The following is a 22,537-nucleotide window of genomic DNA, read 5'->3' as shown; positions in this document are numbered from 1 at the left end:
TGGAATTGCCAACCTCCTGGTGGAGGCCTCCACACCAGAGAGATCAATTCCCTTGGAGAATATAGTAAAGAGTCCAGTAGCACTTTTAAGACTAACCAACTTTATTGTGGCATAAGCTTTCGAGAACCACAGCTCTCTTTGTCAGATGTATGGAGAGAACCACAGAAGAGAGCTGTAGTTCTCGAAAGCTTTGGCTACAAAGTTGGTTAGTCTTAAAGGTGCTACTGGACTCTTTACTATTTTGCAACTACAGACTAACACGGCTAACTCCTCTGGATCTTGGAGAAAATGGCAGCTTTGGAGGGCGACTAGGGCATCGGGTCTCTGCTAAGCTCCCTCCCCTCCCCAAACTTTGCCCTCCCAGGCTCTGCTCCCAAATCTCCAGGAATCTCCCAACCGGGAGTTGGCAACGCTAAGCGCCGCTTGGCCAAGAGGGGCGTGCACGCAAAGGCAGCGCATGGGGGGGGGGTGCAAAGAGGGGAGGGGCGCTGGCTCCGGCCGAGGGGGTGGGCTGGCTCCCATGGCGCCTGCGCCGCCGTGCCGGCTGACTCCTCTCCCAGAAAGTTTCCTTCTTTCAGCAAAGAGGGCGGGAGGCGTCCCGGCAGCTCCGGCGTGACACCTGCGGGGCGAGATCGGCCCCCGATAGGCGCCCCTTCGCCAGGTTTCTCCCCCAGGGCTGCGAGTTCGAGCGCTCCGGAGAGGAAAGGGCCCCCCAGGGAGCGGATCGCAAGCCCCGCGGTGGGGGGCGGATCTGAGCCGGAGGAGAGCGTCCAGCCAGCCCCCGACGGGACCCTTGCGAGCCATGGCACTGGAGGCTTCGCCGGCGTGAGCTCCGGGGGGGAGGAGGAAGAGGCCACCGGGATGAGAAGGTGAGTTGAGCTCCAAAGGAAGCCCGGCGGGGTTGCGCAGGAGTCGGCTTCGGCGGCACCTTGAAGACCCACGAGATGTGCAGGGCTTGAGCTTTTCTCGAGAGCTCTGGCTCGCGAAACGCAGCCGCTGCCGCAAATCTCGTGGGTCTTCACGGTGCCCCCGGACCCGAATTCTGCTCTTCAGCTGCAGACCAACCTTCGGGGAGGAGAGGTTGCAAACTGATGCCCGCATCTGCCTGTCCCTTCCCGAACTTTACATCGCCTGCCTTTCTCTTGCTCTCTCTTTTAAAAAAGTTAAGGGAGCAACCTTAAATAGGTCTACTCTTATGAAAGTCCCATGCTGTTCTCTAGGCTTTACTCCCAGGAAACTGCTCTTAGGATCACAGTCTGTCTAGCCATTCCTTCGTTATTGTAGTGGTGACATTCACGATTTATGTTTCTTGTCTTTTAATTCTTTGTGCTTGTTCCTTTGGCTTTTAATTGTTTGTGCTTACTGCCTTTGGCTATGTAATAAATGCTTTTGTACATCTCTTTCTGTGTTCATTCATGTCTGTCTGTCTACACACTGAACACATGACACTGCCTTATATTGAATCAGATCGTGGTCTACCACGGTCAGTATTGACCATTCAGACTGGCTGCAGCTTTCCAGGGTCTCCAACAGAGTCTTTCTCATCACCTGCTACCTGGTCCTTTTAACTGGAGATGCTGGAGATTGAACCTGGGACCTTCAGCATTCCCAGTAGATGTTCTACCACTGAGCCATGGCCCCTCCCCACTGAGCCCCAAGGAACCCTCTGTCTCTCTGTCCCAGGATGTGTGTGAATGCTGAGTATCTCCCCCCATATCCCCTTTTTGCAGACAAAGGCTGATTCCGCACACGTTGGATAATGCACTTTCAGGGCACTTTATCAATCATTTGAGGTGGATTTTTTGTTCCGCACACAAAAAAACACGTTCCACATGATTTATAAAGAGGATTGGAAGTGCATTGTCCAACGTGTGCGGAATCTCTCTTGCTTTTCTGCCTGGGAAGAGTGCGTGTAGGGAGCTCCTTTGCCAAAGCCAGGAATGTGTCCATACTTTGCTGCATGGGATTTGGGCAAGTCTAAAAAGATTGGACCAACAAAGTGTGGGAGGGATAAGGAATGGGGAAAGCGATCCAAACGTCCAATCGAGATTGGTCATTGGATCAGCTGCCTTTGTCCTTAAGAGGTGTTTTTGGACCATTCCGATGGCTGGATTGCAACAAGAAGATTCCTCTGAGCCATTTGGGTTTCTGACTTATTCAGTCGTCTGTCTACATACAGAATTCCCCCCCCCCATTCCAAAGGCCGGAAGAGTCTCTTTTTATAATGAACCTCTTCATCAAGTCCAGGGAATTCCTTGCAAATCTAAGCGATTGCATAGTTCAGCAGACCAAGAGAAGCAACGTAGAATTTCACTCCCTTTAAATTGGCCACCAAATTTAGAGGTGAGACACGTTCTCCTTTTTCTCCATATTCTGCTTGTCTGTATCTTTCTGGTATGGCTATGGGGCAAAACTGGGAAATCCTGTTTGCCACAGAAGGTATGTATTTTTAATCCTTCCAACAACCCTGTGTGGTAGGCCAAAATGTAAGTGTGAGACAGATCAGGCTTACCTTAAAGTCAGCCTCATGATTGTTTGCTGACTTGAGATAAGAACAGGGTGTTTCCCAGTTTGCACCTGGGAAATTAAATCAGGATTAAATTAAATCCTGCATCCTGATTTTGCCCCGCAGGCGTCCTCTGAGCGGTGACTTTGATCCGGGTTGGAAATTTGCTGATTCTTCATCCAGATGATTCATCCCACCTTTTGGAATCCCTGCCCTAAATCCGTTTGATTAGAAGAAAGAGTCTTTCACCAATGACATTTTCCTCACTTTTATACAGATTAGGAAAAAATGTGGACAGCACGTGGGAAAATGACGCAAGCGTCTATTTTGACACAGCAACACTGAACCATAGCTACCAGACGCATTTAGGCAACAAAAGAGACGCTTGTGCAAGTTTTGCGCATGATAGTATACACGTTTTCCATAAAAGAGAGTCTGTTTTGTACGATTATGCCCAGCTGGGATTCCTAAAGCCATCAGGGACACTGCTGTGGTGTTCACAGGTGTGCATGTCTATCAATAGGTTGTTGAAGGAATGCGTTGTGCAAAAACGCTATTTCATTGCAAAGTAATTTTGCAGTGCAATCCTAAACCGAGTTGGGCACTTCTAAATCTATTGTGTTAGCTTAGGAGGGTGTAACGCTGTTTAGGCTTGCACTGTTAGTATCAGAGCTTGTTCAGAACACTGCTCTGCCCGTGTGGCAGCAGTCTCTGGGATGAAGGGATGAGCACAGTTTGCGCATGGTGTTGGGGGCATCAGGCTTGCTTACAAAGCTGTCTTTTCTCAGAAGTGCCCTTGAGAGAGCTTTGGAAGTGGCAGTATCTCTCGATCACATTTTTACCGCATGCACAAACAAGGCAATCATGTTTGGTGTTTGCAGCAACTCTGTGGGGCAGAGAAGCTGACAGAGCAACTGAAAGAGACTTTGGTATTGTAGGCATCCCGATTCTAGCTCCATGGGATATGCCCCCACCCCATCCCGGTATTTGGGGACAATTATTCCTTTCCATTTGACATATGTTGCCCAATTTACCTGGGCTGCTCCATGAAGTGTCCCCTCAGGAAGGGTGAGTTCAGTTGCTGTCCAGAACACCTCTGATGTTGCAAAGGAAGCTCAAGTCCTTTGGCATTTCTTGTTCTTCTCTTCTGGTGTGCAGCAGAATCTCCCCCATTCTGGAAATGTGCATGCTGTGATCTTGCACACTAAAAGTGAGCGAGTTTGGATTCCAGACCAGGTGATGCTAAGGAATGGAAAATAGTTGCACATTCTTGGCTCTCTGTGGTTTTGTTACAGTTGGAAGAAGTCTAGTGTAATATCGAGTGTATTATTTATTCCACCCTCTCTCCACATTTTCTTTCATCCCTGTTTTGTTCTCACAGCAACCCTGTGAGGTAGGTGAGCAGGAGCTAGTGGCCCAAGGTCATCCAAACAGCTTCATAGTTGAGTGGGGATTTGAATCTGGGCCTCTGACAGCCTGCTTCAGCACTCTAACCACTGCATAATACTGCCCAAGATCTAATTCCTAAATTACCAGCAGATGAGGTAAACCTGCTTCTTGATGGTCCCGCTTGCAGAGGAGGTTCACAGATTTGAATGCTCTTACCTTACATACAAATTCCCTGCTTGCAGAATATCAGTAGTCGGGGAGAAGGGTTCTAGGCTAGACTTCACCTTGATGTGCTAGTTTTCTTGATGCAGGGATGCTATAGTCGGGGATGAAAGTAGATGGGTACAGAGTATTGATACGTTAGTGGCCAGTTTGCTGCCTCTCGCCTTCCACTTTGAGACCCCCAAGAGAGACATTACCATAAAAATTAAAAAAATTAATTCCCCCCACCCCTGCCAGTTACAGTCCAAAAGCAAGTTTACTGCCTCATCCGCTGTTTCATGAGAACAAGGGCCGAGATGCCAACATGTAAATTAATCGGAGGAAGGAGAAGAGATTGCAGTTCAAAAGAGAGCTGGTGTACTGTAGCAGTTTTTAAAAAATTTCTTTTAAACATTTGCATCCTGGCTTTTGGCCTGCTTAGGGTCATCAAGGCCATGAGCAGTTAAAAAGACATACAAATCAATTTTAAAAACAATACGTGTATAATGACCAGCCATTAAACGAGAACACCGGGTGGAACAGAAAAGGCTTTGTTCACTGGCGAAAGACAGTGATCGAGGGCGATAGATGAATCTTCCTGGGAACAAAATACATTAATTTTGATGCCATAATCGAGTAGGACCTTTCTTGGGTTGACAACCATCTTTGCTTCAGATGGCAGGAAGATATTGATAAGGTCAGGTAGGTTTGTATGGGAGTACTAGTGGCCACTGGTTAACGTTAGGCCGATAACGCTCCTTCAGCCTAAAATACCTCAGAGTGTTATTGTGAGGAAGAAGAGGGGGAGGAATTGTATATGACCTCCTGAACTCTTCGGAGGAAAGGTGGGATAAAGATCGATGGGACTGAAATTCTTTGGTGTGCATTTATCAGAAAGTGTTGGAATTCAAGGAGGCAAGTCTGCTCACAGGTTTTCTTTCCTCTCCGTTTACTTTCCAACATGCTACATCAAGCTATTTCTTTGGAGATAGGTTAATGTTTAACTTCTTATCGACAGGCCCGCAAGCACGCCCAGGCTCTGCCCCCCCTGTGCTCCTCGGGCTGGCCCAAAATAGAATAATTATTATTTGTTCTTGGATTTGGACTGAGGACTACCGGAGCAGAGCTGATTAGAAGCAAATGACTAGCGCTTCTAATCCCGACTGGAGTGAGGTAATGAGAGAAAGTCATGCCTGTGGGGACTGGAGGGGAGGCTATTATGTCCCACACACTTTTTGGAAATGCCAGCATGAATCAGCTGTGCAGCGCCTGAGAAAACAGCTGATTAATATCACGCTTGCTTTATTGGGTGACACCCAGGAGATATTAGCTGTTTCCACCAGCTGTTTTAAAAAAACCCAACAACTTTTCCTTCATTGCAAAATCATTAGGCTGATGTCTCCTGTAAGAGTCTTGATCGTCTCTTAGAATCTGTATTCACAAAACAAGGCCTGCTGGCTTCAAATTTTACTTATTATCTATTTTAGAAAATGTTTATGCTCCCTTTTCAGGAAACTGCCCAAGGTGGCATACAAAACAAAACAATAATAAATTAAAAGGTATTAATTATAACCCAGCATTACAAATCCAGCCCAACTTAAAAACAGACCATACAAATAGACATCTGACAGCTAAAGTGAACAGTTTCCAGGCAAAAACCGTATTAAAAGATCAACCGTATTAAAATATCAACACCTTAATTAAAAGCCTGAGTGAACAAAAATGTTTTGGCCTGGTGCCCGAAAGACAGCAACGTAGGTGCCAAGTGAGCCTCAAGGGGACGGGAAAGTTCCTGTAGAAATGTAGCACAAAAGAAGCGGGATCTCGAGAAACACTGATTGCACGGGTCCCCAACCTTTTAAAGCCTGGAGGCACCTTTGGAATTTTGAGACGGGATGGTGAGTGCCACCCCAAAATGGCTGCCACAAGAGGCGGAGCCAAATAACACACCTCCCTCTTTACGTTGAAAAGGATTTGTAGAAGGGGGTAAAAATAAATGAAGGAAAGCTTGCGCAGGGAGAGAGAGTGAGGAAAAAAAGGGGCGATAAAAAGAAGGAAAACCTGAAGGAGGAATGGAAGCACAAGCTAGGGTGCTATGAGTTCTCCAGATCCTACAGTAGAGACCCTTTCATCTGAATAACAACAATATTTGATTTATATACTGCCCTTCAGGACAACTTAACACCCACTCAGAGTGGTTTACAAAGTATGGTATTATTATCCCCACAACAATCATCCTGTGAGGTGGGTGAGGCTGAGAGAGCTCTGAGAGAGCTGTGACTGACCCAAGGTCACCCAGCTGGCTTCAAGTGGAGGAGAGGGGAATCAAACCATTTTCCAGATTAGAGTTCTGCTGCTCTTAACCACTACACCAAACTAAAGGTAATCAATAACTAGCAATGGCCTTACCCACTTGTAAAAAACTCAGGAGCCCTGATCTAAAGTACAAATGCAACATTACTTAATTTGAATAGGCTGCCCCTAAAGCCCCCATCCAACCCCTGAGTACAAAAAGGGAGGTTTCAGGATAAGAAAGCCCCCTTCACAGGTACCTACAGAAAGGTCTGTGCTGTAGCTCAAGGGCGTACGTTGTTCTCTCCTCCTCCATTTTATTCTTACAAGCCTGTGAGGTAGTTTAGGCTGAGAGGGTGACTGGCCTGAGGCCCCCCAGAAAGTGTTCATGGCAGGGTGGGGATTTGAACCTGGATCTCCCAGATCCTAATGTGATCTTCCAACCATTACACCACACTGATTCTCGGAGTGAGGTGGCAGATTGCAGAGGTGATAAAATGGGAAATGAGAGATGACACTGCTGAATGCAGCCTGGCACTAACGTATCCTTGCAAGCAGAAAGCAAGCACCAAAAGGTTCTGTCCCTGGATCTTTGCTTTCTGCCCTGCTGTGTGAGTTTTCTCTTTAAGGGGAGGCACTTTTTTCTTCAGAGGAGCAACTGGAATCCATTTAGTTTGGATTGCAATCCATTCAACGCCCCACCTCTCTGATTACTGATGACCTCAGTAACAATCTGCAACAACCATGGCTACAGTCGCCTTTTAAAAGATTTCACTTGAGCTATGGTGCCATTTAGAATTAGCATCGTTTCTCAGCATGCAGTTTCCTAGGGGGAAATCTGAATTTGAGACAGAGAGTGAGAGAGCACTTTCACGACACTGAATAATGCACTTTGGTGATCGTTTGCAAGTGGATTTTGCTGTTTCACACAGTAAAATCCAGTTTCAAAGTGCACTGAAAGTGGATTGAAAGTGCATTATTCAGCATGTGTGAAGGCGCCCAGAGAAAGCATGGACTTGCTAACCTGAACTAGCTGAAATACAAGTGTAGACTTATAGGGCACCCATTGTTCCTGTGATACTGGATGAAGGTTTAGTTGATTTGGTGAGAAGAGCAGATTGGGGTGGGGAAAATAGCGTCATGATAATAGCACAAATCAGCCACTTTGAAAGAGAGGAGTGATTCCACACACGTTGGATAATGCACTTCCAATCCTCATTATAGATCATTTGGAATGGATTTTTTCGTGAGCGGAACAAAAAATCCACCTCAAACGATTGATAAAATGCATTGAAAGTGCATTATCCAACATGTGTGGAATCGAGGTGTGAAAGAATGCTTCTGTCAATGCTGGTGATCAGTGCGAGGCGGCAGTGCCATAAGCAGAACAGAGCCACCACTTGTTTGCATGAAAAAATCTAGAAATGACAGGAGGGGTAAAATGCCTCCTGACATCTATATCCTTTGTTGTAATTCTGCATGCCTAGAACTAACATGTACAAGGAATGACTGAGCGGGTAGAATGTTGTACGGCCAGGCTGCTTTAAGCATTTTAGGCCAGGATGGCAGGGGGCCAGTCCGAGGCCACCGCTCAGGGCTGCCTCTTGCCATTGGAAAGAATGTTTTGGTGCCTTTGATACCCCCCAGACCACCTTCTGACAACCTAGGAAATCACCAATGTCTGCCTAGAGGATGAGCCTGTCATGTAGAATCATTGACAGTCCCCAGGGGAAGGGGATTACTGCTGTAGGTGCAGGAGCTCAGGGCAGCCTACATGGTTCTCCCTCCCCCGTTTTAACCTCACAACAACCCTGTGAAGAAGGTTAAGCTGAAGGAGTGTGATTGGCTGAGCTTCATAACTGAGTTGAGATTTGAGCTTCCCTAGTCTGACGAACCTCACACTACGCTAGGCCTTGCTCATGAGCCAAAGTATAGCAGAAGTTCCAAAAGAGTGAGTGAGACGGGGTGAACTGATGGCCAAACGAGGCATGTGGGTTTTTAATGAGCTGGGTCAGCTGCAGGAAACGGCTGTTAAAAATTAAAGGAGAGCCCAAACGGGCTCAGAACGCTGCCACAGGGGGGAAGAAGGACTTCTGCCTCCTCCAGGCTGTGTTCCCGTGGTGTAACAGAGCAAGGAGGGGGGAGTTATTTTCCCAACTCATTAACACTCATATTTGCAGGACCGCCTCTCCCCATATGTACCCCAGAAGATACTTCGTCCAACAAATGAACAACTGTTGGTGGTCCCTGGCCCAAGAGAGGCCTGCCTGGCCTCGACCAGAACCAGGGCCTTTTCGGTCCTGGCACCGACCTGGTGGAACTCTCTATCTGAGGAAACCAGGGCCCGGCGGGATTTATTATCTTTCCGCCGGGCCTGTAAGACAGAGATGTTCCGCCAGGCATATGGTGGAAGCTAGATTGGGCCCCCACTGGCCACACTAAAGATCTGTCCACCACCCTACATATGAGCCAGGGCTTGAAAAGCAGTATTTTATCATCACCATCTGAAGAGAAGCTGTATTGTATAAAGTTGTTTTAATGTCATTTGTATACTGTTTTGTTTTTAACTGTATTTATATAAATTGAAATGTTGTTACTCCGCCCTGAGCCCTCCTGGTAGGGAGGGCAGACTAAAAATCTAATATAATAAATAATAAAAATCTGCCCATCTAGTTTGGCCCCGAGTCCGGTCAGAAAAGAACAGCTCAGTTCCGATACATTTCAGTAATTTCTTTTCCGTATATAAAATAAAACGGTGAGAGAGGAATACAAACAAGAATAAGGCCACTCTTGAAGTAACTTGGCCAGCTGGTCACAGAACAGCACAGTGATCCGATTAGTTTTGCGTGTGGGTGCGCTTCACAGACGTGCCAAGATACCTGCTGGGTCTAGTGTATGTGTTGGCAGATACCCTTGGTCTGACACTGTTGCAATCTGGTTCAGTTTTTCCAGCATGTCTGTTCTTGTAACCTTCAAATTAGCAGGTATTTGGGAAGGACCGGACCCCAGAGAGGCGGCTTTCCTGAACTCCCTGAAGTAACGCCAACAGACAGCCTACAGTGGAGACGGATTGTGTGTAAAATTGGGCTGAGGGCTTCCGTAATCCTTAAAGCCCTTCTGAGCTGCCTTGCCTGTGTTTTTAACAAGTGTGAGGGCCAAGGAAAGCTCTTTTGGATATTTTGGCATACACCGTAGCTCTTTTTCTCAACCTCTCCTCTCCTCGGGGTTAATCAGTCCACCTATTTGCTCCAGTGGAAAAAATGTCTTCATTGCAAAATGTAATGGAGACGATTTCTTCTCCTGCAATTTTTGTACTGTATGTTGCAGGGACGATGTCTAATTAGCGGGGATGGAAGAAACACCTCCTAAATCCTGACCTTCTGAAAAGTAAAACTAATTATGATTTGGCTCTCCCGTCAGAAAGATGATTCATGGTGTGTGTTGTGTGTGTGTGCTTGAAAAAAGCCACTGTTTTCTTTCCCCATCATATAAGATTATATGGTGAGGGTCAAAGGAAAGAGGAAGTGTATGTACCCCAGGCAGCCATCAAAATTTCATGGACCTTAAGTATCCCAAGAGTCAGGGCTACTGCATTGTCCATTGCGTTTCATATGGGAATACTACAACAACAACAACATTCGATTTATATATCACCCTTCAGGATAACACCCACTCAGAGCGTTTTACAAAGTATGTTATTATCTCCAGAACAACAAACACCCTGTGAGGTGAATGGGGCTGAGAGAGCTCCTAGAAGCTGTGACTGACCCAAGGTCACCCAGCTGGCTTCAAGTGGAGGAGTGGGGAATCAAACCCGGTTCACTACATTAGAGTCCCATGCTCTTAACCACTACACCAAACTGGCTCTTTTTGGTGTGCTCTAGCATTTTGTTAGATGTATATACCCTGCTTTTCTCCCATGCGTGTCCAAAGTAGCTTACAACAGTACAAAGTAGCTTACAACAGTACAAAAATTTGATATAAACATACCAAATCTTGGGCTGATCCTGGAGTCAATGGGATGGTTGAGCACCTGAAACTGCCTTATACTGATCCAGACTTTTGGTCTATATCAAGGTCTACTCTGACTTGGTAGTGATTCTCCAAAGTCTCAGGTGGAGGTCTTTTATGGCAACTACTACCTGGTCTTTTAAAGTAGAGATGCTGGGGATTGAACCAGAGACCTTCTGTATGCCAAGCAGAAAGCCACTGCCTTTCCTATGATTCATCCAAGGCCAAAGGCTGTGATCTTCAAGCTAAGTAAGAGCCAAGGGCCAAGACCAAGTTTTATGCCTGGAACAGGACAGCAGAACAAAAGCTCAGCTTGAATGTTATCCAGGTGGCAAAGATGTTCCTTCCCCTTGCTACATGATGCCGTGTCAGGACTCTAGAACCATCTAGTGAACACTTCGTTGTGGTTCCAGTAACAAGCATGCTGTTTGTTACAGTTCCAATGCCTTAATATTTTAAAGTCTTGACTATTAGTTGGCAGTATTTGACCAGCCTTAGATTATAGTTGCAGCAGGTGCCCAAACGCAACTAAACTGCTGTTTGGAGGTAGGTGGGATGGTAGTGGATATTACCACCTCTTCTTAATGTTCAGTCCTTTCTCTGAATCTTCTCTTGAGACTGTGGGGTATAACTTCTGGGAGGTAGGAGCTCCCAGGAGAACAGTATAAATCCCTCCATCTTTTTAAAAGGCTTATACATGGACTAATGGAAAGGGATGTTGGACATATGGAACCTCAGAGTTCTCTTGCTGGGAAGATCCAGGCTATAATGATGGGCCTTCATGTACATCTATACAATATTACATCTGAAGCCAGGGTGAGTGAGTGGGAGAAGTTCTGCTTTTAAAATAAATAAATATGGAACATGCAAATGTCCCATTAATGAATAGCCAAAGACTTCGGGAATGTCTCAGGTATTCACAGATATACTACCTCTGAACAATCCTAGCAAACAGATGTTGATAGAACTGTGTAGTGAAGAGTGCCCTGAAATCATAGATCCAGAGGAGTTAGCCGTGTGAGTCTGTAGTAGCAAAATCAAAAAGATTCCAGTAGCACCTTTAAGACTAACCAACTTTACTGTAGCGTAAGCTTTCGAGAATCACAGTTCTGAAGAAGAGAACTGTGACAACCCCTAGTGGGGTTTTCATGGCAAGAAACTAACAGAGGTGGTTTGCCATTGCCTGCCTCTCTGTAACCCTGGTCTTCATTGGAGGTCTCCCATCCAATTACTAACCAAGGCCGACCCTGCTTAGCTTCTGAGATCTGACAAAATTAAACTCACCTAGGCTGTCTAGGTCAGGGTGTTAATAGAATTATGCTGTATGAATTTGTCCGTCCCTGCAGAAGCAACTAGCCATCAAACAGCTTGTGATAATGAATTGAGGGGAGAAGGCGAGGCTCCTAAGTTCATTTACTCTTAACCTACTCCACAGGGTTGTTATGAGGATAGAATGGTAGGTCTCATTGATTCCACCCTTCAAAAAGGAAGGGCAGGACAAAATGTAATAAGGTATAAATACACTTTTTATCTCTGTCCCCAGTCCATAATTGTAGATATATGCTTCTATTTCATCCCTCTTAGTTGTATATTTTTTTTTAAAAAACTGACAAGCACAGAAAAGCTATCTTCAGGAAGTCCATGCCAGCTTTTTAAAAATAGTAAAGAGTCCAGTAGCACCTTTAAGACTAACCGACTTTATTGTAGCAAAAGCTTTCGAGAGCCACAGCTCTCTTCGTCATTGGTTAGTCTTAAAGGTGCTACTAGACTCTTGACTATTTTGCTACTACAGACTAACACAGCTAACTCCTCTGGATCTATGACCATGGAAGGCACCGCATTCGGCTTTTTTAAAGGTGAGGGAAAGCACATTTGATGTGCTGGTGGATGGAAAGCCCAGTTTAGAAGATCTGGGATTATCCTGGTCTCTTTTTCTGAAGATGTGTTTTCTGTGCAGACGGCTGGAGAGTTAAAGCAAAAACCTTTCTGCTGCCCTCTGCTGGATGCAATTGTACTATTGCAAGACGGAGAATGAGCTTTAAATTGCTCCATCCCTACTACTAAAGGGAGATAGCTAATTCTAAAGCCAAAAAGGGACTTGCATCAAATCTCATAAGCAGCAAAAATAAACGATGCACTTAAAAATGCTTGCATTGGCAGATGTGAATGCAGTTTCCCCCAGATATTATCTAAGCAAGCTTCCTATTCTGTTTGCATATTAGCTTTGCGATTGTAAGAGGTTTCATTGGTAATCTCCCCTGAGTAAATACATGCTAATGAGCTGAATATATTGAACTAATGTGCCACAAAGGGCTTTCCAGCTTGCTAACAGTGAGTGTTGTTGGGTGATTCGGTGGGGGGAAATTCCTAGGAATATTTTCTCTTTTTAGTATGAGTGGAATGCTTTTTAAGTCAAAGTTTCACCCACTGCAAACATCTTTTAAGAACTATGTCATGTGAAGATGTTATGTCTGCCCAGTATTAGATAATGGCCATTCCGGTGTAGACTATCTCCATATCTTTTCAAGGATGTGTTTATGGTTTCAAGACAACTAATTCTGCCCGCAACAAATGTGATATCCTCTGTGACGGCAACACATAGGCAAAGAGATTGACGGTTTCAGTGTCAAGTTAAAAAGCCAACTTTTCTGTGGCTGTACAAAGACTGCTTCTAAATCCAGACAGTATGCCTTGTTTTGTTTTCTGGTAACATTATAATTTCTGTTTTCTATTTATGCCCCTCCCAAAAGATGACAGAAATGACCATATTTACTTGAAAGGAATATGACCTTGAATGCGAGGTGAGCCCCGCAAAAAAAAGATTATACGCAGAATGGGGAATGGAGAGCACTGTATGCTGCCCTCACCTCCTTAGAGGAAGAACTAGGGTTGCCAGCTTCCAGCTGGGAAATTCCTAGAGATTTGTGGGGAGGAGCCTGGAGGGGGTGGGGTTTGGGGAGGGATCATAGCGGGGTATAATACCAGAGATCCCACCTTTCACACAGCCATTTTCTCTGTGGATCTCTGTGGCCTGGAGATCGGTTGTAATTCTGGGATTCATGTTGTGTGTGATGGCGTGGAGGGATGTCAGGAGATATGGAGGAAAAATGGCACTGGTGTGAGTGCGAGGTTGGGCACCTCTTTGACTTTGAAAGACTGGGGCAAAGCAGGTTGTAAAAATAGTAGGGGAGTCACAGAAGAAGAGAAAAGGAGAATGATCCAAGGAGGAAGTCAAAGGGATGCTCTAAAAATCCCCTCCAGTTTGAGAGTTAGGGCATGGTAACACTCCTTTGTTGAAGTGGGCTAGGTACCCTAGGCAAACAATTGTGTCTCAGCTGCAGTCTCCAGTCCGCAACTCAAGAATGCTACTGTTGGCCTACCTTGCAGGCCTGTTGTCACGTTTACACCTTTAAATGCTGAAAGATCTGTAAGTAACATCGCTCCAGGTAGAACTAGAATACACTGTGATGTTTGCCCGGTCTGACAAAAGACTGGGATACAATTATTCATTTCGACAGCTGCGGACACCTCTTATAGGGCCTGGTTGTATTCTCTTCATACTTGAGGTATTCCAAGAATGACGCTAAGCTGCTCCAGCCATTATTGGTTTAACCCCAGCAGGGTTTAAATATGCATAAACTGTATCTAATAGCCCTGATTTGTTTGAATAATCTTTATGAGAGTGGTGGGAGGGGGGCAGGGAGCCCTTCTTCCTGAAGAGTACATTTTGGCTCCTGCTATGCTTCAGCTGCCTGGCTAATTTTCAAATAAACCCAAGTTCCACATTTTTCGTGACACTGCTCTATTGCCTGCTGTTCTCTGCTGCTGGGAAGTTCACTGCCCATAGTTCCTAATGTGCCAGTTGAACTACGTACGATGAAGGAAGGAATTGGATTCCAGTCTGGGTTTGCAAGTTGCTGTGGAAGACAGAGGCTGTAAATTCTCCTCTAGCCCCGCTCAGCACTGCAGTAGCAATTGTTCTCCCCCCTTCCCCATGCTAATATGAAAGGGATTGTATGTTCTCCCAAGCCGAAGTCTCCCCTTGGACCTGCGGAGAAAAGATGCCTTTGACCTCAAGAACCGAATAAACAAGATCGTGTAACTTCTACTCTGCTCTCATCTTGGTCTGTTTGTTTCAGCCAAGGGACGCGTCTTGCTAACAAGTTTCAAGGGAGCCTGGACTCTCGAAAGCTCATCCCTTGGAAATTGAGTTGGTCTTTAAGGTGCTATTCGACCTGGGTCCTGTTAAAAAGTAACTCATTAAGTAGAGCCTGGTAGGAGTGCTGGATCAGCTTACTTTGGGCATTGACCTCAGCATGGTTCAGTGAGTTTTCTTTTTCCAAATATGGAGATTGACAATTACAACCTTTTAATTATTCTGCCTGCAGTTATTCTACCTGTCATAACATCCGTTTTCTCACTTTCCAGGTGAGAAGGGCATGGGCCATGGCTCAGTGGTACAGCCTCTGCTTTACATACAGAAAGTCCAAAGTTCCATCGCCCACAAATCCAGTTAAAAGGATCAGGTAGCAGGTGATGTGAAAGACCTCCACCTGGGACCCTGAAGAGCCGCTGCCGGCCTGAGTTGGCAGTACTGACCTTGATAGACTGATGGTCTCATTCACTGTATGGCAGCTTCACGTGTTCATGCATGAGAAACTAAGATTGAGAAAGAGAGACTCGCTGCACAGCTGTTCTGAGTATCATCATGTCTGCAGTGGAGGAGCCGTAACTCAGTGGTAGATCGCTTGCATTAAGCAGGGGTTGGACTGAATGGCCTGTAAGACCCCTTCTAGCACTAAAGCTCTATGCTTTGCATGGAGAAGGTTGCAGGTTCCGGCTGTGACATCTCCAGTTAAAGGGTCTCTGGTAGCAGGTGCTCGGGAACACTTTCCTCATAGGGCCAAGCTACAAGTGACGAATGACACTTGAACGGCAAGTGAACAGACTCACGTGTATTCCTCCCTGTTCACTTGCACTCCACTTGATCAAATGGAGTGCAAGTGGAGCACAAGTGAACAGGGAGGAATACACGTGAGTCTGTTCACTTGCTGTTCAAGTGCCATTCATCACTTGTAGCTTGGCCCTGAGATTGAGGAGAACCGGGATTTAAGCTTTCAGTATCTGAAGAAGAGAGGTTTGACTCTCAAAAGCTTAGACCCTAAAAGTTTTGTTGGCCTCTGAAGTGTCACTGGGCTCAAATCCTGTTGTTTGTTGAATTGTAGTTTTGTGAAGGGCGAAGAAGGAAATAGAATCCAGCAAACTACAGTGCCCAGGGGCTGGATCCTGTGATTCCCTTGCACCAAGTCATTCTTTACAAAGATTTTTCTCAATCAGAGGAAGTCTTTCTCCTTCAGGAAAAAGAAATCTCCATTGGAGGAAAATTTTCTCCCTTGAAGGAAGCAGAAGAGAGTCATTGGATCCAGCTCCCAGATTCTTTGACTCAAAGTAAATCCAAGCCAATATAAATTTGTGGTGCTCAGTTTTGCATTTCTACCAAGGTATTATTTGCATTGTGCATTAATCTTTTAAACATTAGTAACAAGAACCTCACTTCTGTTTTGCAGATCAACGGTCAGCATGGTGGGCCTGCCAGCTCTTATCTTTCTCCTGTGGACCGTGGAAGGTGTGATATCCTCCAGTTCTCATTGGAAGCCCACCTGGCCTTCTTACAAGGTTCCAGTCGTTGTGCCACAGTTGACTGTCAATTTGGACAAACCGCAGTTTGATGCAGAAGCCAAATTAGAAGTGGTCTCACCTTGCGACCCATCTTGCCACAAGCGTTCCCCATTACCAACTTATGAAGAGGTAAAAGACTATCTTTCTTATGAAACTTTGTACTCCAATGGTTCCCGTACGGAGACGGAAGTTGGCATCTACATCATTACTAGCGGCAATGCAGGGGCGCCGAGCAGATCTCGGACAAAGAGGCAAATCTATGGATATGATACAAGGTTTAATATTTTTGGCAAGGACTTCTTGCTCAACTACCCGTTTTCCACTTCCGTGAAGTTGTCCACAGGTTGCACTGGAACGTTGGTGGCTGAGAAGCATGTCCTAACGGCAGCTCACTGCATTCATGATGGCAAAAGTTATGTCAAGGGAGCCAAAAAACTACGAGTGGGATTTCTAAGGCCCAAGCTGAAAGACGGTAGCAAAGGAGCAAATATCAGCAGCTCCTCAGAACCCGAAAGAATGAAATTCCAGTGGATCCGTGTGAAGCGGACACATGTTCCCAAAGGATGGATAAAAGGGAACGCCAATGACATTGGCATGGATTATGACTATGCGCTGTTGGAACTGAAGAAGCCTCACAAAAGAAAGTTCATGAATATAGGCGTGAGTCCACCAGCAAGACAGTTGCCCGGAGGAAGGATTCATTTCTCCGGCTATGACAACGATCGGCCTGGAAATCTGGTTTACCGTTTCTGTGACGTCAAAGACGAAACCTTCGATCTCTTGTATCAGCAGTGTGACGCTCAGCCGGGAGCCAGTGGTTCCGGTGTTTACGTGCGAATGTGGAAGAGACCGAACCACAGATGGGAACGTAAAATTATTGGGATATTTTCAGGGCACCAGTGGGTAGACACCAACGGCTCTCCCCAGGATTTCAACGTGGCTGTCCGCATCACGCCCCTGAAGTATGCACAGATTTGTTACTGGATCAAAGGCAACTACATGGACTGTCGGGATGGGTAAAGACAATGAACATCCCAGAAGGGCCTTGACTGCTTATTTTCTCTCTATTGCCAACGCGCATGATTCTCTTTAATAAATACCTGGATGCGGGGGTTAACAGGGAGGTCTATCTTCTTTGCGGGGGTAATTTGTGTTAGAGAACAAGCCCAGTTAGAAGGCATGTGTTTGGCAATGAGAGCCCGGCTGATCCTAGATTGCAGGTTGACCTGAAGTGCAGATTTAGCCTTACACTTCTCCTCCAGCGACTCACTTCCTCTTGTTCCTTCTGCGTCTGAAGGCGCATTCATGGTGCTCTTATGTTTATGTAGCATACCAGAGGTAGGAAGGAAGAGGAGAAGGAAGAAAAGCAGGGGTTACTCAGGAGCCGGTGGCTGGGCATCTCTGGCAGCTCTCGCACCGGGGGAAATTGCACCCAAAGTAGTCCAGGCCCTGTGGCAGAGCAAAGGGTTTCCCTTCTAGCACATGAAATTGGCCGCACAAGGCTGGTACGGAGAAGAGCAACCACCAAACCATCCATTTAAGTGATATGAAAGAGATGCAGCTGATCCCAACAGGCATCGATTGATTTTAGAAGTAGAAGTTGAAATCCATCGCGCTCACCCTTAGCATCAGGGGAAGGCCTCTGTGCCCCATTTGTTTGCTCTCCAGGGCAGCTGATGGTCCGTCACGTGAGACAGGATGCTGGACTGAGTGGACCGCTGGTCTGATCCGGCAGGGTTCTTCTGATGTCCTTCAGAGCTACTCGCTATGAAGGACACGCCACATTTATCTATGGTGCTTCCTTTCTTTCTCCATCTGCTTGCCCAGTGCTTGGAGAACAGGCAGGCGTTTGCCGGATGTATCGTGGCGATGTGCTGAGAGGAGTGTTTGAGACTTTGAGAGCCCGTTCAACCAGGTTTCCTCTACCTTCTGGCCTGATTCTTACACTGCTTTTACAAGTCACATCTCAGTCTTCCCTCTAGTCATTTTAACCCCACCCTTCTTTAAAGAAGCTCAGAGTAATGGAGTACATCCACCTTGCCTTCACAACAGCCCTGTGAGGGAGATCAGAGTGAGGGGGAATTACTGGCCCCAAGTCTCCCAGCAACCATCATTAGCAGAGTGGGGAACTGAACCCAAACACAGATCCTACTAACTTGAAACACAAAGCTGCCATATACTGAGTCCAGCCATTGGCCTGTCACTGTCAGTATTGTCTGCTCTGACGGGCAGCCGCTCTTCAGGGTATTTTGACACTCTGACCTCTCCATCTTGGCAGCTGGGCTTATGTCTTGGGATGGGCAACTTTGGAACAGTAATTCAGGTGTCTGCTTCTGAGAAAGAGAGAGCGAGCCCGTGGAGGAAAGGTCTGAAGTTCCAAGGCGGTCCAAGATGGTTATGTCTGACTGTTCACAGTGTCAGGTGCAGCTGTGATGGTGGGTCCCTGTCTTAGGTCTTTCTGGTCTTGTTCTCTGGTGGATTCTGCTCCTACAACAGGCTTAATTCAGACACCTGTGGTCTATCGTTCAGACAAGTCTACACCACTCCACAGTAGGCACACCCCATGTCAAAAGAGTAATTTCTGGTTTGCCAGAATTCAAACATCACGTCAAACCATGTCACTTCCTTAATCATGCTTTGGCCCGATGACTGAACCGGTCCAAAGGCATCAAATGCACAAATACCTTCTTGAAAAGCTGCTTTCCCTGCTGCCCCAGTTTCGCTCTAGTTGCCAGAGAAACTCCAAGGTTCTTTTAACTGTCTACAAAGCTTGGCAGGGTATGAGAGACGAGGCTGCAGCCTTCCCCTGAGATCTCTGCATGTGCCAAAGAAGTCTTAGAAAAGGATGTCTGAGGTTTTGCAGTGGTCGCCTCAGAGGGTGCAAGCCACTGTAGAAGACCCCACGGAGACCTTTGACCCTGTGGCTCAGAAGATGAGCCTTCAGGTTCCTCTAGACCTCCTTTCAGTTGCCAGCAGAAGAAATTGTGGAAACCACTAGACAAGCAGAATAAATTCGCAAAAACATTCAGCTTTGCTGGATTTATATCACTGTATACCAGTTACTCAGCTTCAAAGAGGAGCCTAATTACATAATAGGTTTTCCTCATGCATTCCCCAAGTCTGCGTGATCAAATTTGCATTGTGAGTTTTATGCAAGCCTGATCTGGATTGGGACCACGTTTCAAGAGAGGAGGCATAAGACTACCCCCCTATACACACTATTGTCTTGACCAAAATTGCTCTGTGGGTTCTCATTACCCCATTGGGGAAACTTAGATCTACCCCATGAGTGCACATTAATTGCCCCAAAGGGGCAATTTATGCCCCACCTGGTTGTTTCAGGTCAGGAAAACAGTACGAGGGGAAGGCATCAGCCTCTTCACCCTATGTATCGTAGTTTCAGTCTGAATTGGGCCCATTCATACTTAAGACTGACTGCCTAGCACAGAATTTGCAATATACATTTGATTGCATGAATTTGGAGAGGACTTGAGGAAAACGGTAAAATTTAGTTCTTCCCCAAGTTGCTCTGCAGTGACATCTTCCTAGAATTGTAGGGCAGGTTAATTGATGGACTAAACCAGACTTTCTTGTTAACTTCTCTACAATGGACCCTAGAAGGCGTGCCATATGATTAAGATGGAAAGTTGGTTTTCCCAACCACACCAGTGGTTGACAGCCAGAGAAAAAGGCTGGGGAATGTTGATTTTGGGTTGCTCATGCTGTGAGCATGGATCGCCCCACACATGTGCACCCTACTGTCATGTGCTGAATTCCACTTCTGTCTAGACACCACTGCTAATCATGTCGGATACCTTGAAAAGAAAGGCCAAAATGCTGATTTAAGTATCTTGCACTGGCTGTGCACAACTGGCTGGGTGTCAGCACAGATTGGCATTCTCCCAGGGTGTCTTCATGCTGGTGCATGAAGAATAAGGCCATTTCATTGAGGTTTTTGCCAAGTTCCGAGAACAAAGCAATAAGACAGTTCAGGTCTAGAAGGGATGAGTCACTCTACAAACTGGATGGAGCAAGGGAGAGTTTCCCCTTCCCAAGTCAGTGAAGAACGTTGGCAGGGGTGCCCCACACCTCCAAACCCTGCTTATCTCATTGCCAGCTGTTTAATGTTGAATCTTACGGGGGGGGATGCAAAATCCAAACCGATGCTGCAGATGTTCTTAATAATTTGTTGCACTGAAACACTGCCCTAGACTGCAAGATGAGAATGTGTCCCCCTCCCATCTGAAGCTGGGGGGAAAATGGATGCAAGGGGCTTTGTGCTTGACAAATGAGGGGAACGGTGGTGCGCGTGGAAAGGGAATGCCTATGGGCAGTGTGTGGTGCCCTCAAGTCATAGCTGACTTATGGCGACCCCTGGTGGGGTTTTCATGGCAAGAGACTATCAGAGGTGGTTTGCCATTGCCTGCCTTTGCAGTCCTGGACTTCGCTGGAGGTCTCCCATCCAAGGTCAACCCCGCTTAGCTTCTGAGATCTGACGAGATCAGGCTCACCTGGGCTATCCAGGTCAGAGCAGGGAAGCTCTTAAAATGGAGCAAACCTCCAGGGCAGCGAAAGCGCCTCGGTCTGTTGTCTGGTGTCCTCAGCTTGGCATCGAATGAGGACCAATTAAGACATCTGACAGCAGATGTGGGTCTGGAATCTTGAGAAAGTGCCCGGAGAGGGCATGGTTTGCAAGAAAGAAGTGGGGAGGGGGACATTTCACCTTATTTCTACCTGCTGCTCCCCCCCCCCCGATTTCATTTAGCCAGAGTTCCAGATGGAGGTTTTGCTGCGATGTGACAATTAGAAAGTGGCTAGGGGAGGACACAACTGGAAATGGGGAGAACCAGCAAGGGGTCGGGAGGGGGCTTGAAGTGGGGAGGGGGTTACTTAACCCCCCACCTGCTATTTTCCTCCCACAACTTCCTCCCCACAGCCAGGATTTCCGAAGACCCATAGTCCAAGCCCAAGAACACTTTCCGAGGAGTAAGCCCTATGGAGTAGCCCTAAGTAGGACTGTGAATAGATCTGCCCAGGATTGCTCTCTCAGTTTTGTGTGAGTGGGCCCCTGGAGGAAGATTAGAGGGGAAAATATGGGACAGAAAAGGACCCCGCCTCTCATTTCCCTGCAAAACATGCCACTTCCTTGCTCCTTTGCAGCTGTTCAGCAGAGATTGGGGCTTCTGTCCTCACGCCTGCTGTTGGAATATCTAGTTTGGCTCGAAGCACAGTCCCTCTGCATACATTGGCAGCTGATTTCAGACTCCGCTGCACTCTTTGTGCCAGTGCTGACATCCAGAACTAGTTCGATTAGAATGTGTCTAGCTGTGGGTCTTTCCCGATTCTTTCTTCTCCTCCCACCTTATTGATTTCCAGGTGTTGATATACACTCTTGAATGGTGCTTTGATTTTATTTTGTTTGTTTGGCAATTGCTGCGATTCCTGCACGGGACGCCAGCACCGCCTCTGCCTCTGTTCAAATGCCAGGTCTAGCTCTGACACGTAATGGGACCCCTCTTTGGGGCTGTTTTTCTGGTGCCTTCGCGATACATGCAGTTCCTAAGGCCTTACGAGGAAGTATGAATAACCTCTTCATGTATTTCACAAAACGACAGCCGCTTTCTTTCTCGGATGTGGGTGACTGTGGGACTGGCGCATTTCTGTTTTGAATGTATCCCAGCCATTCGAAAGAAGTCACAGGACTTCGGTGCAGATAATTTTGTGCATATCAATCAATATTTGTCTGGAATGAAAACACACACTGTCATTTTACTTGTTTTGTAAGGTGGTTCAAATATAGCACAGTTTGATCAACTTCCACTGCAAGTGTCTCTGACTCTTTCTTTCCCATTTTCTTCTTGGGGCAAACCGGATGTTCTTTTTGCTTGCTCTTTTCTCCCACTCCAAGTTCCATGGGCAGGCGATTCCAGTAAAGTACTTCTGAGGGTACTCGAGCAGATTTGATGGCATGATTCTTTCCTCTTTGACTTATTTTTTAAAATGTAAATCAGCCTTTCTGGCTCTTTGCCTAAAATAAACACTAACTAAACACGCTAATTTATTTTTCATATTTCTATACCACACTTTAAAAACAAACAATAAAACAAAGGATGTAGTCCAGGCTGTTTGCAGAGAGAACTGTAAACTGATGAAAGCAATAAAATGTCTACAAGAATGCATTTAAAACAGAGTCTTGGGTAGGAATCAAAATACACAGCAATACACAAAGCAGCTGCTTCAACATGTGGGGGTGGTGGGGGCTAGACTGCTAGCAGGTTTGAATTAAAGGGGACAGACACAGCTCACTAGTCTTTGAAAGCTTAACGTTGGTTGCTGGTTTGCTTTAGGACACAATTTAAAACTGTGTTGACCTGCAAAGTCCTTCATGGACAAGAACTGTGGTACCATCTTCGGCATGTGCCTACCGTACAGCTGAGGTTATCATCAGAGATCCGGCTC

The 22,537-nt window shown here is 46.3% G+C and overlaps 1 protein-coding gene across 2 annotated transcripts; it reads left to right on the top strand.

Annotated features, from left to right (window-relative positions):
- The first annotated feature begins 549 nt into the window (after nucleotides 1–549).
- Nucleotides 550–21,898, top strand: PRSS23 (serine protease 23). 2 transcript variants are annotated; one of them, XM_054973465.1, is made up of 2 exons: nucleotides 550–869; nucleotides 15,967–21,898. In XM_054973465.1, the coding sequence occupies exons 1-2, from the start codon at nucleotides 862–864 to the stop codon at nucleotides 17,096–17,098; spliced, it is 1,140 nt and encodes a 379-aa protein (XP_054829440.1). In that variant the 5' UTR covers nucleotides 550–861; the 3' UTR covers nucleotides 17,099–21,898. The 2 variants fall into 2 exon arrangements, with proteins under 2 accessions (XP_054829440.1, XP_054829441.1); XM_054973466.1 differs by lacking the exon at nucleotides 550–869 and adding an exon at nucleotides 2,229–2,343.
- Nucleotides 21,899–22,537: the final 639 nt, after the last annotated feature.

This window comes from Eublepharis macularius, chromosome 3 (genome assembly GCF_028583425.1).
Source record: "Eublepharis macularius isolate TG4126 chromosome 3, MPM_Emac_v1.0, whole genome shotgun sequence".
NCBI lineage: Eukaryota > Metazoa > Chordata > Lepidosauria > Squamata > Eublepharidae > Eublepharis > Eublepharis macularius.
This window is presented reverse-complemented; position numbering and strand designations above follow the sequence as displayed.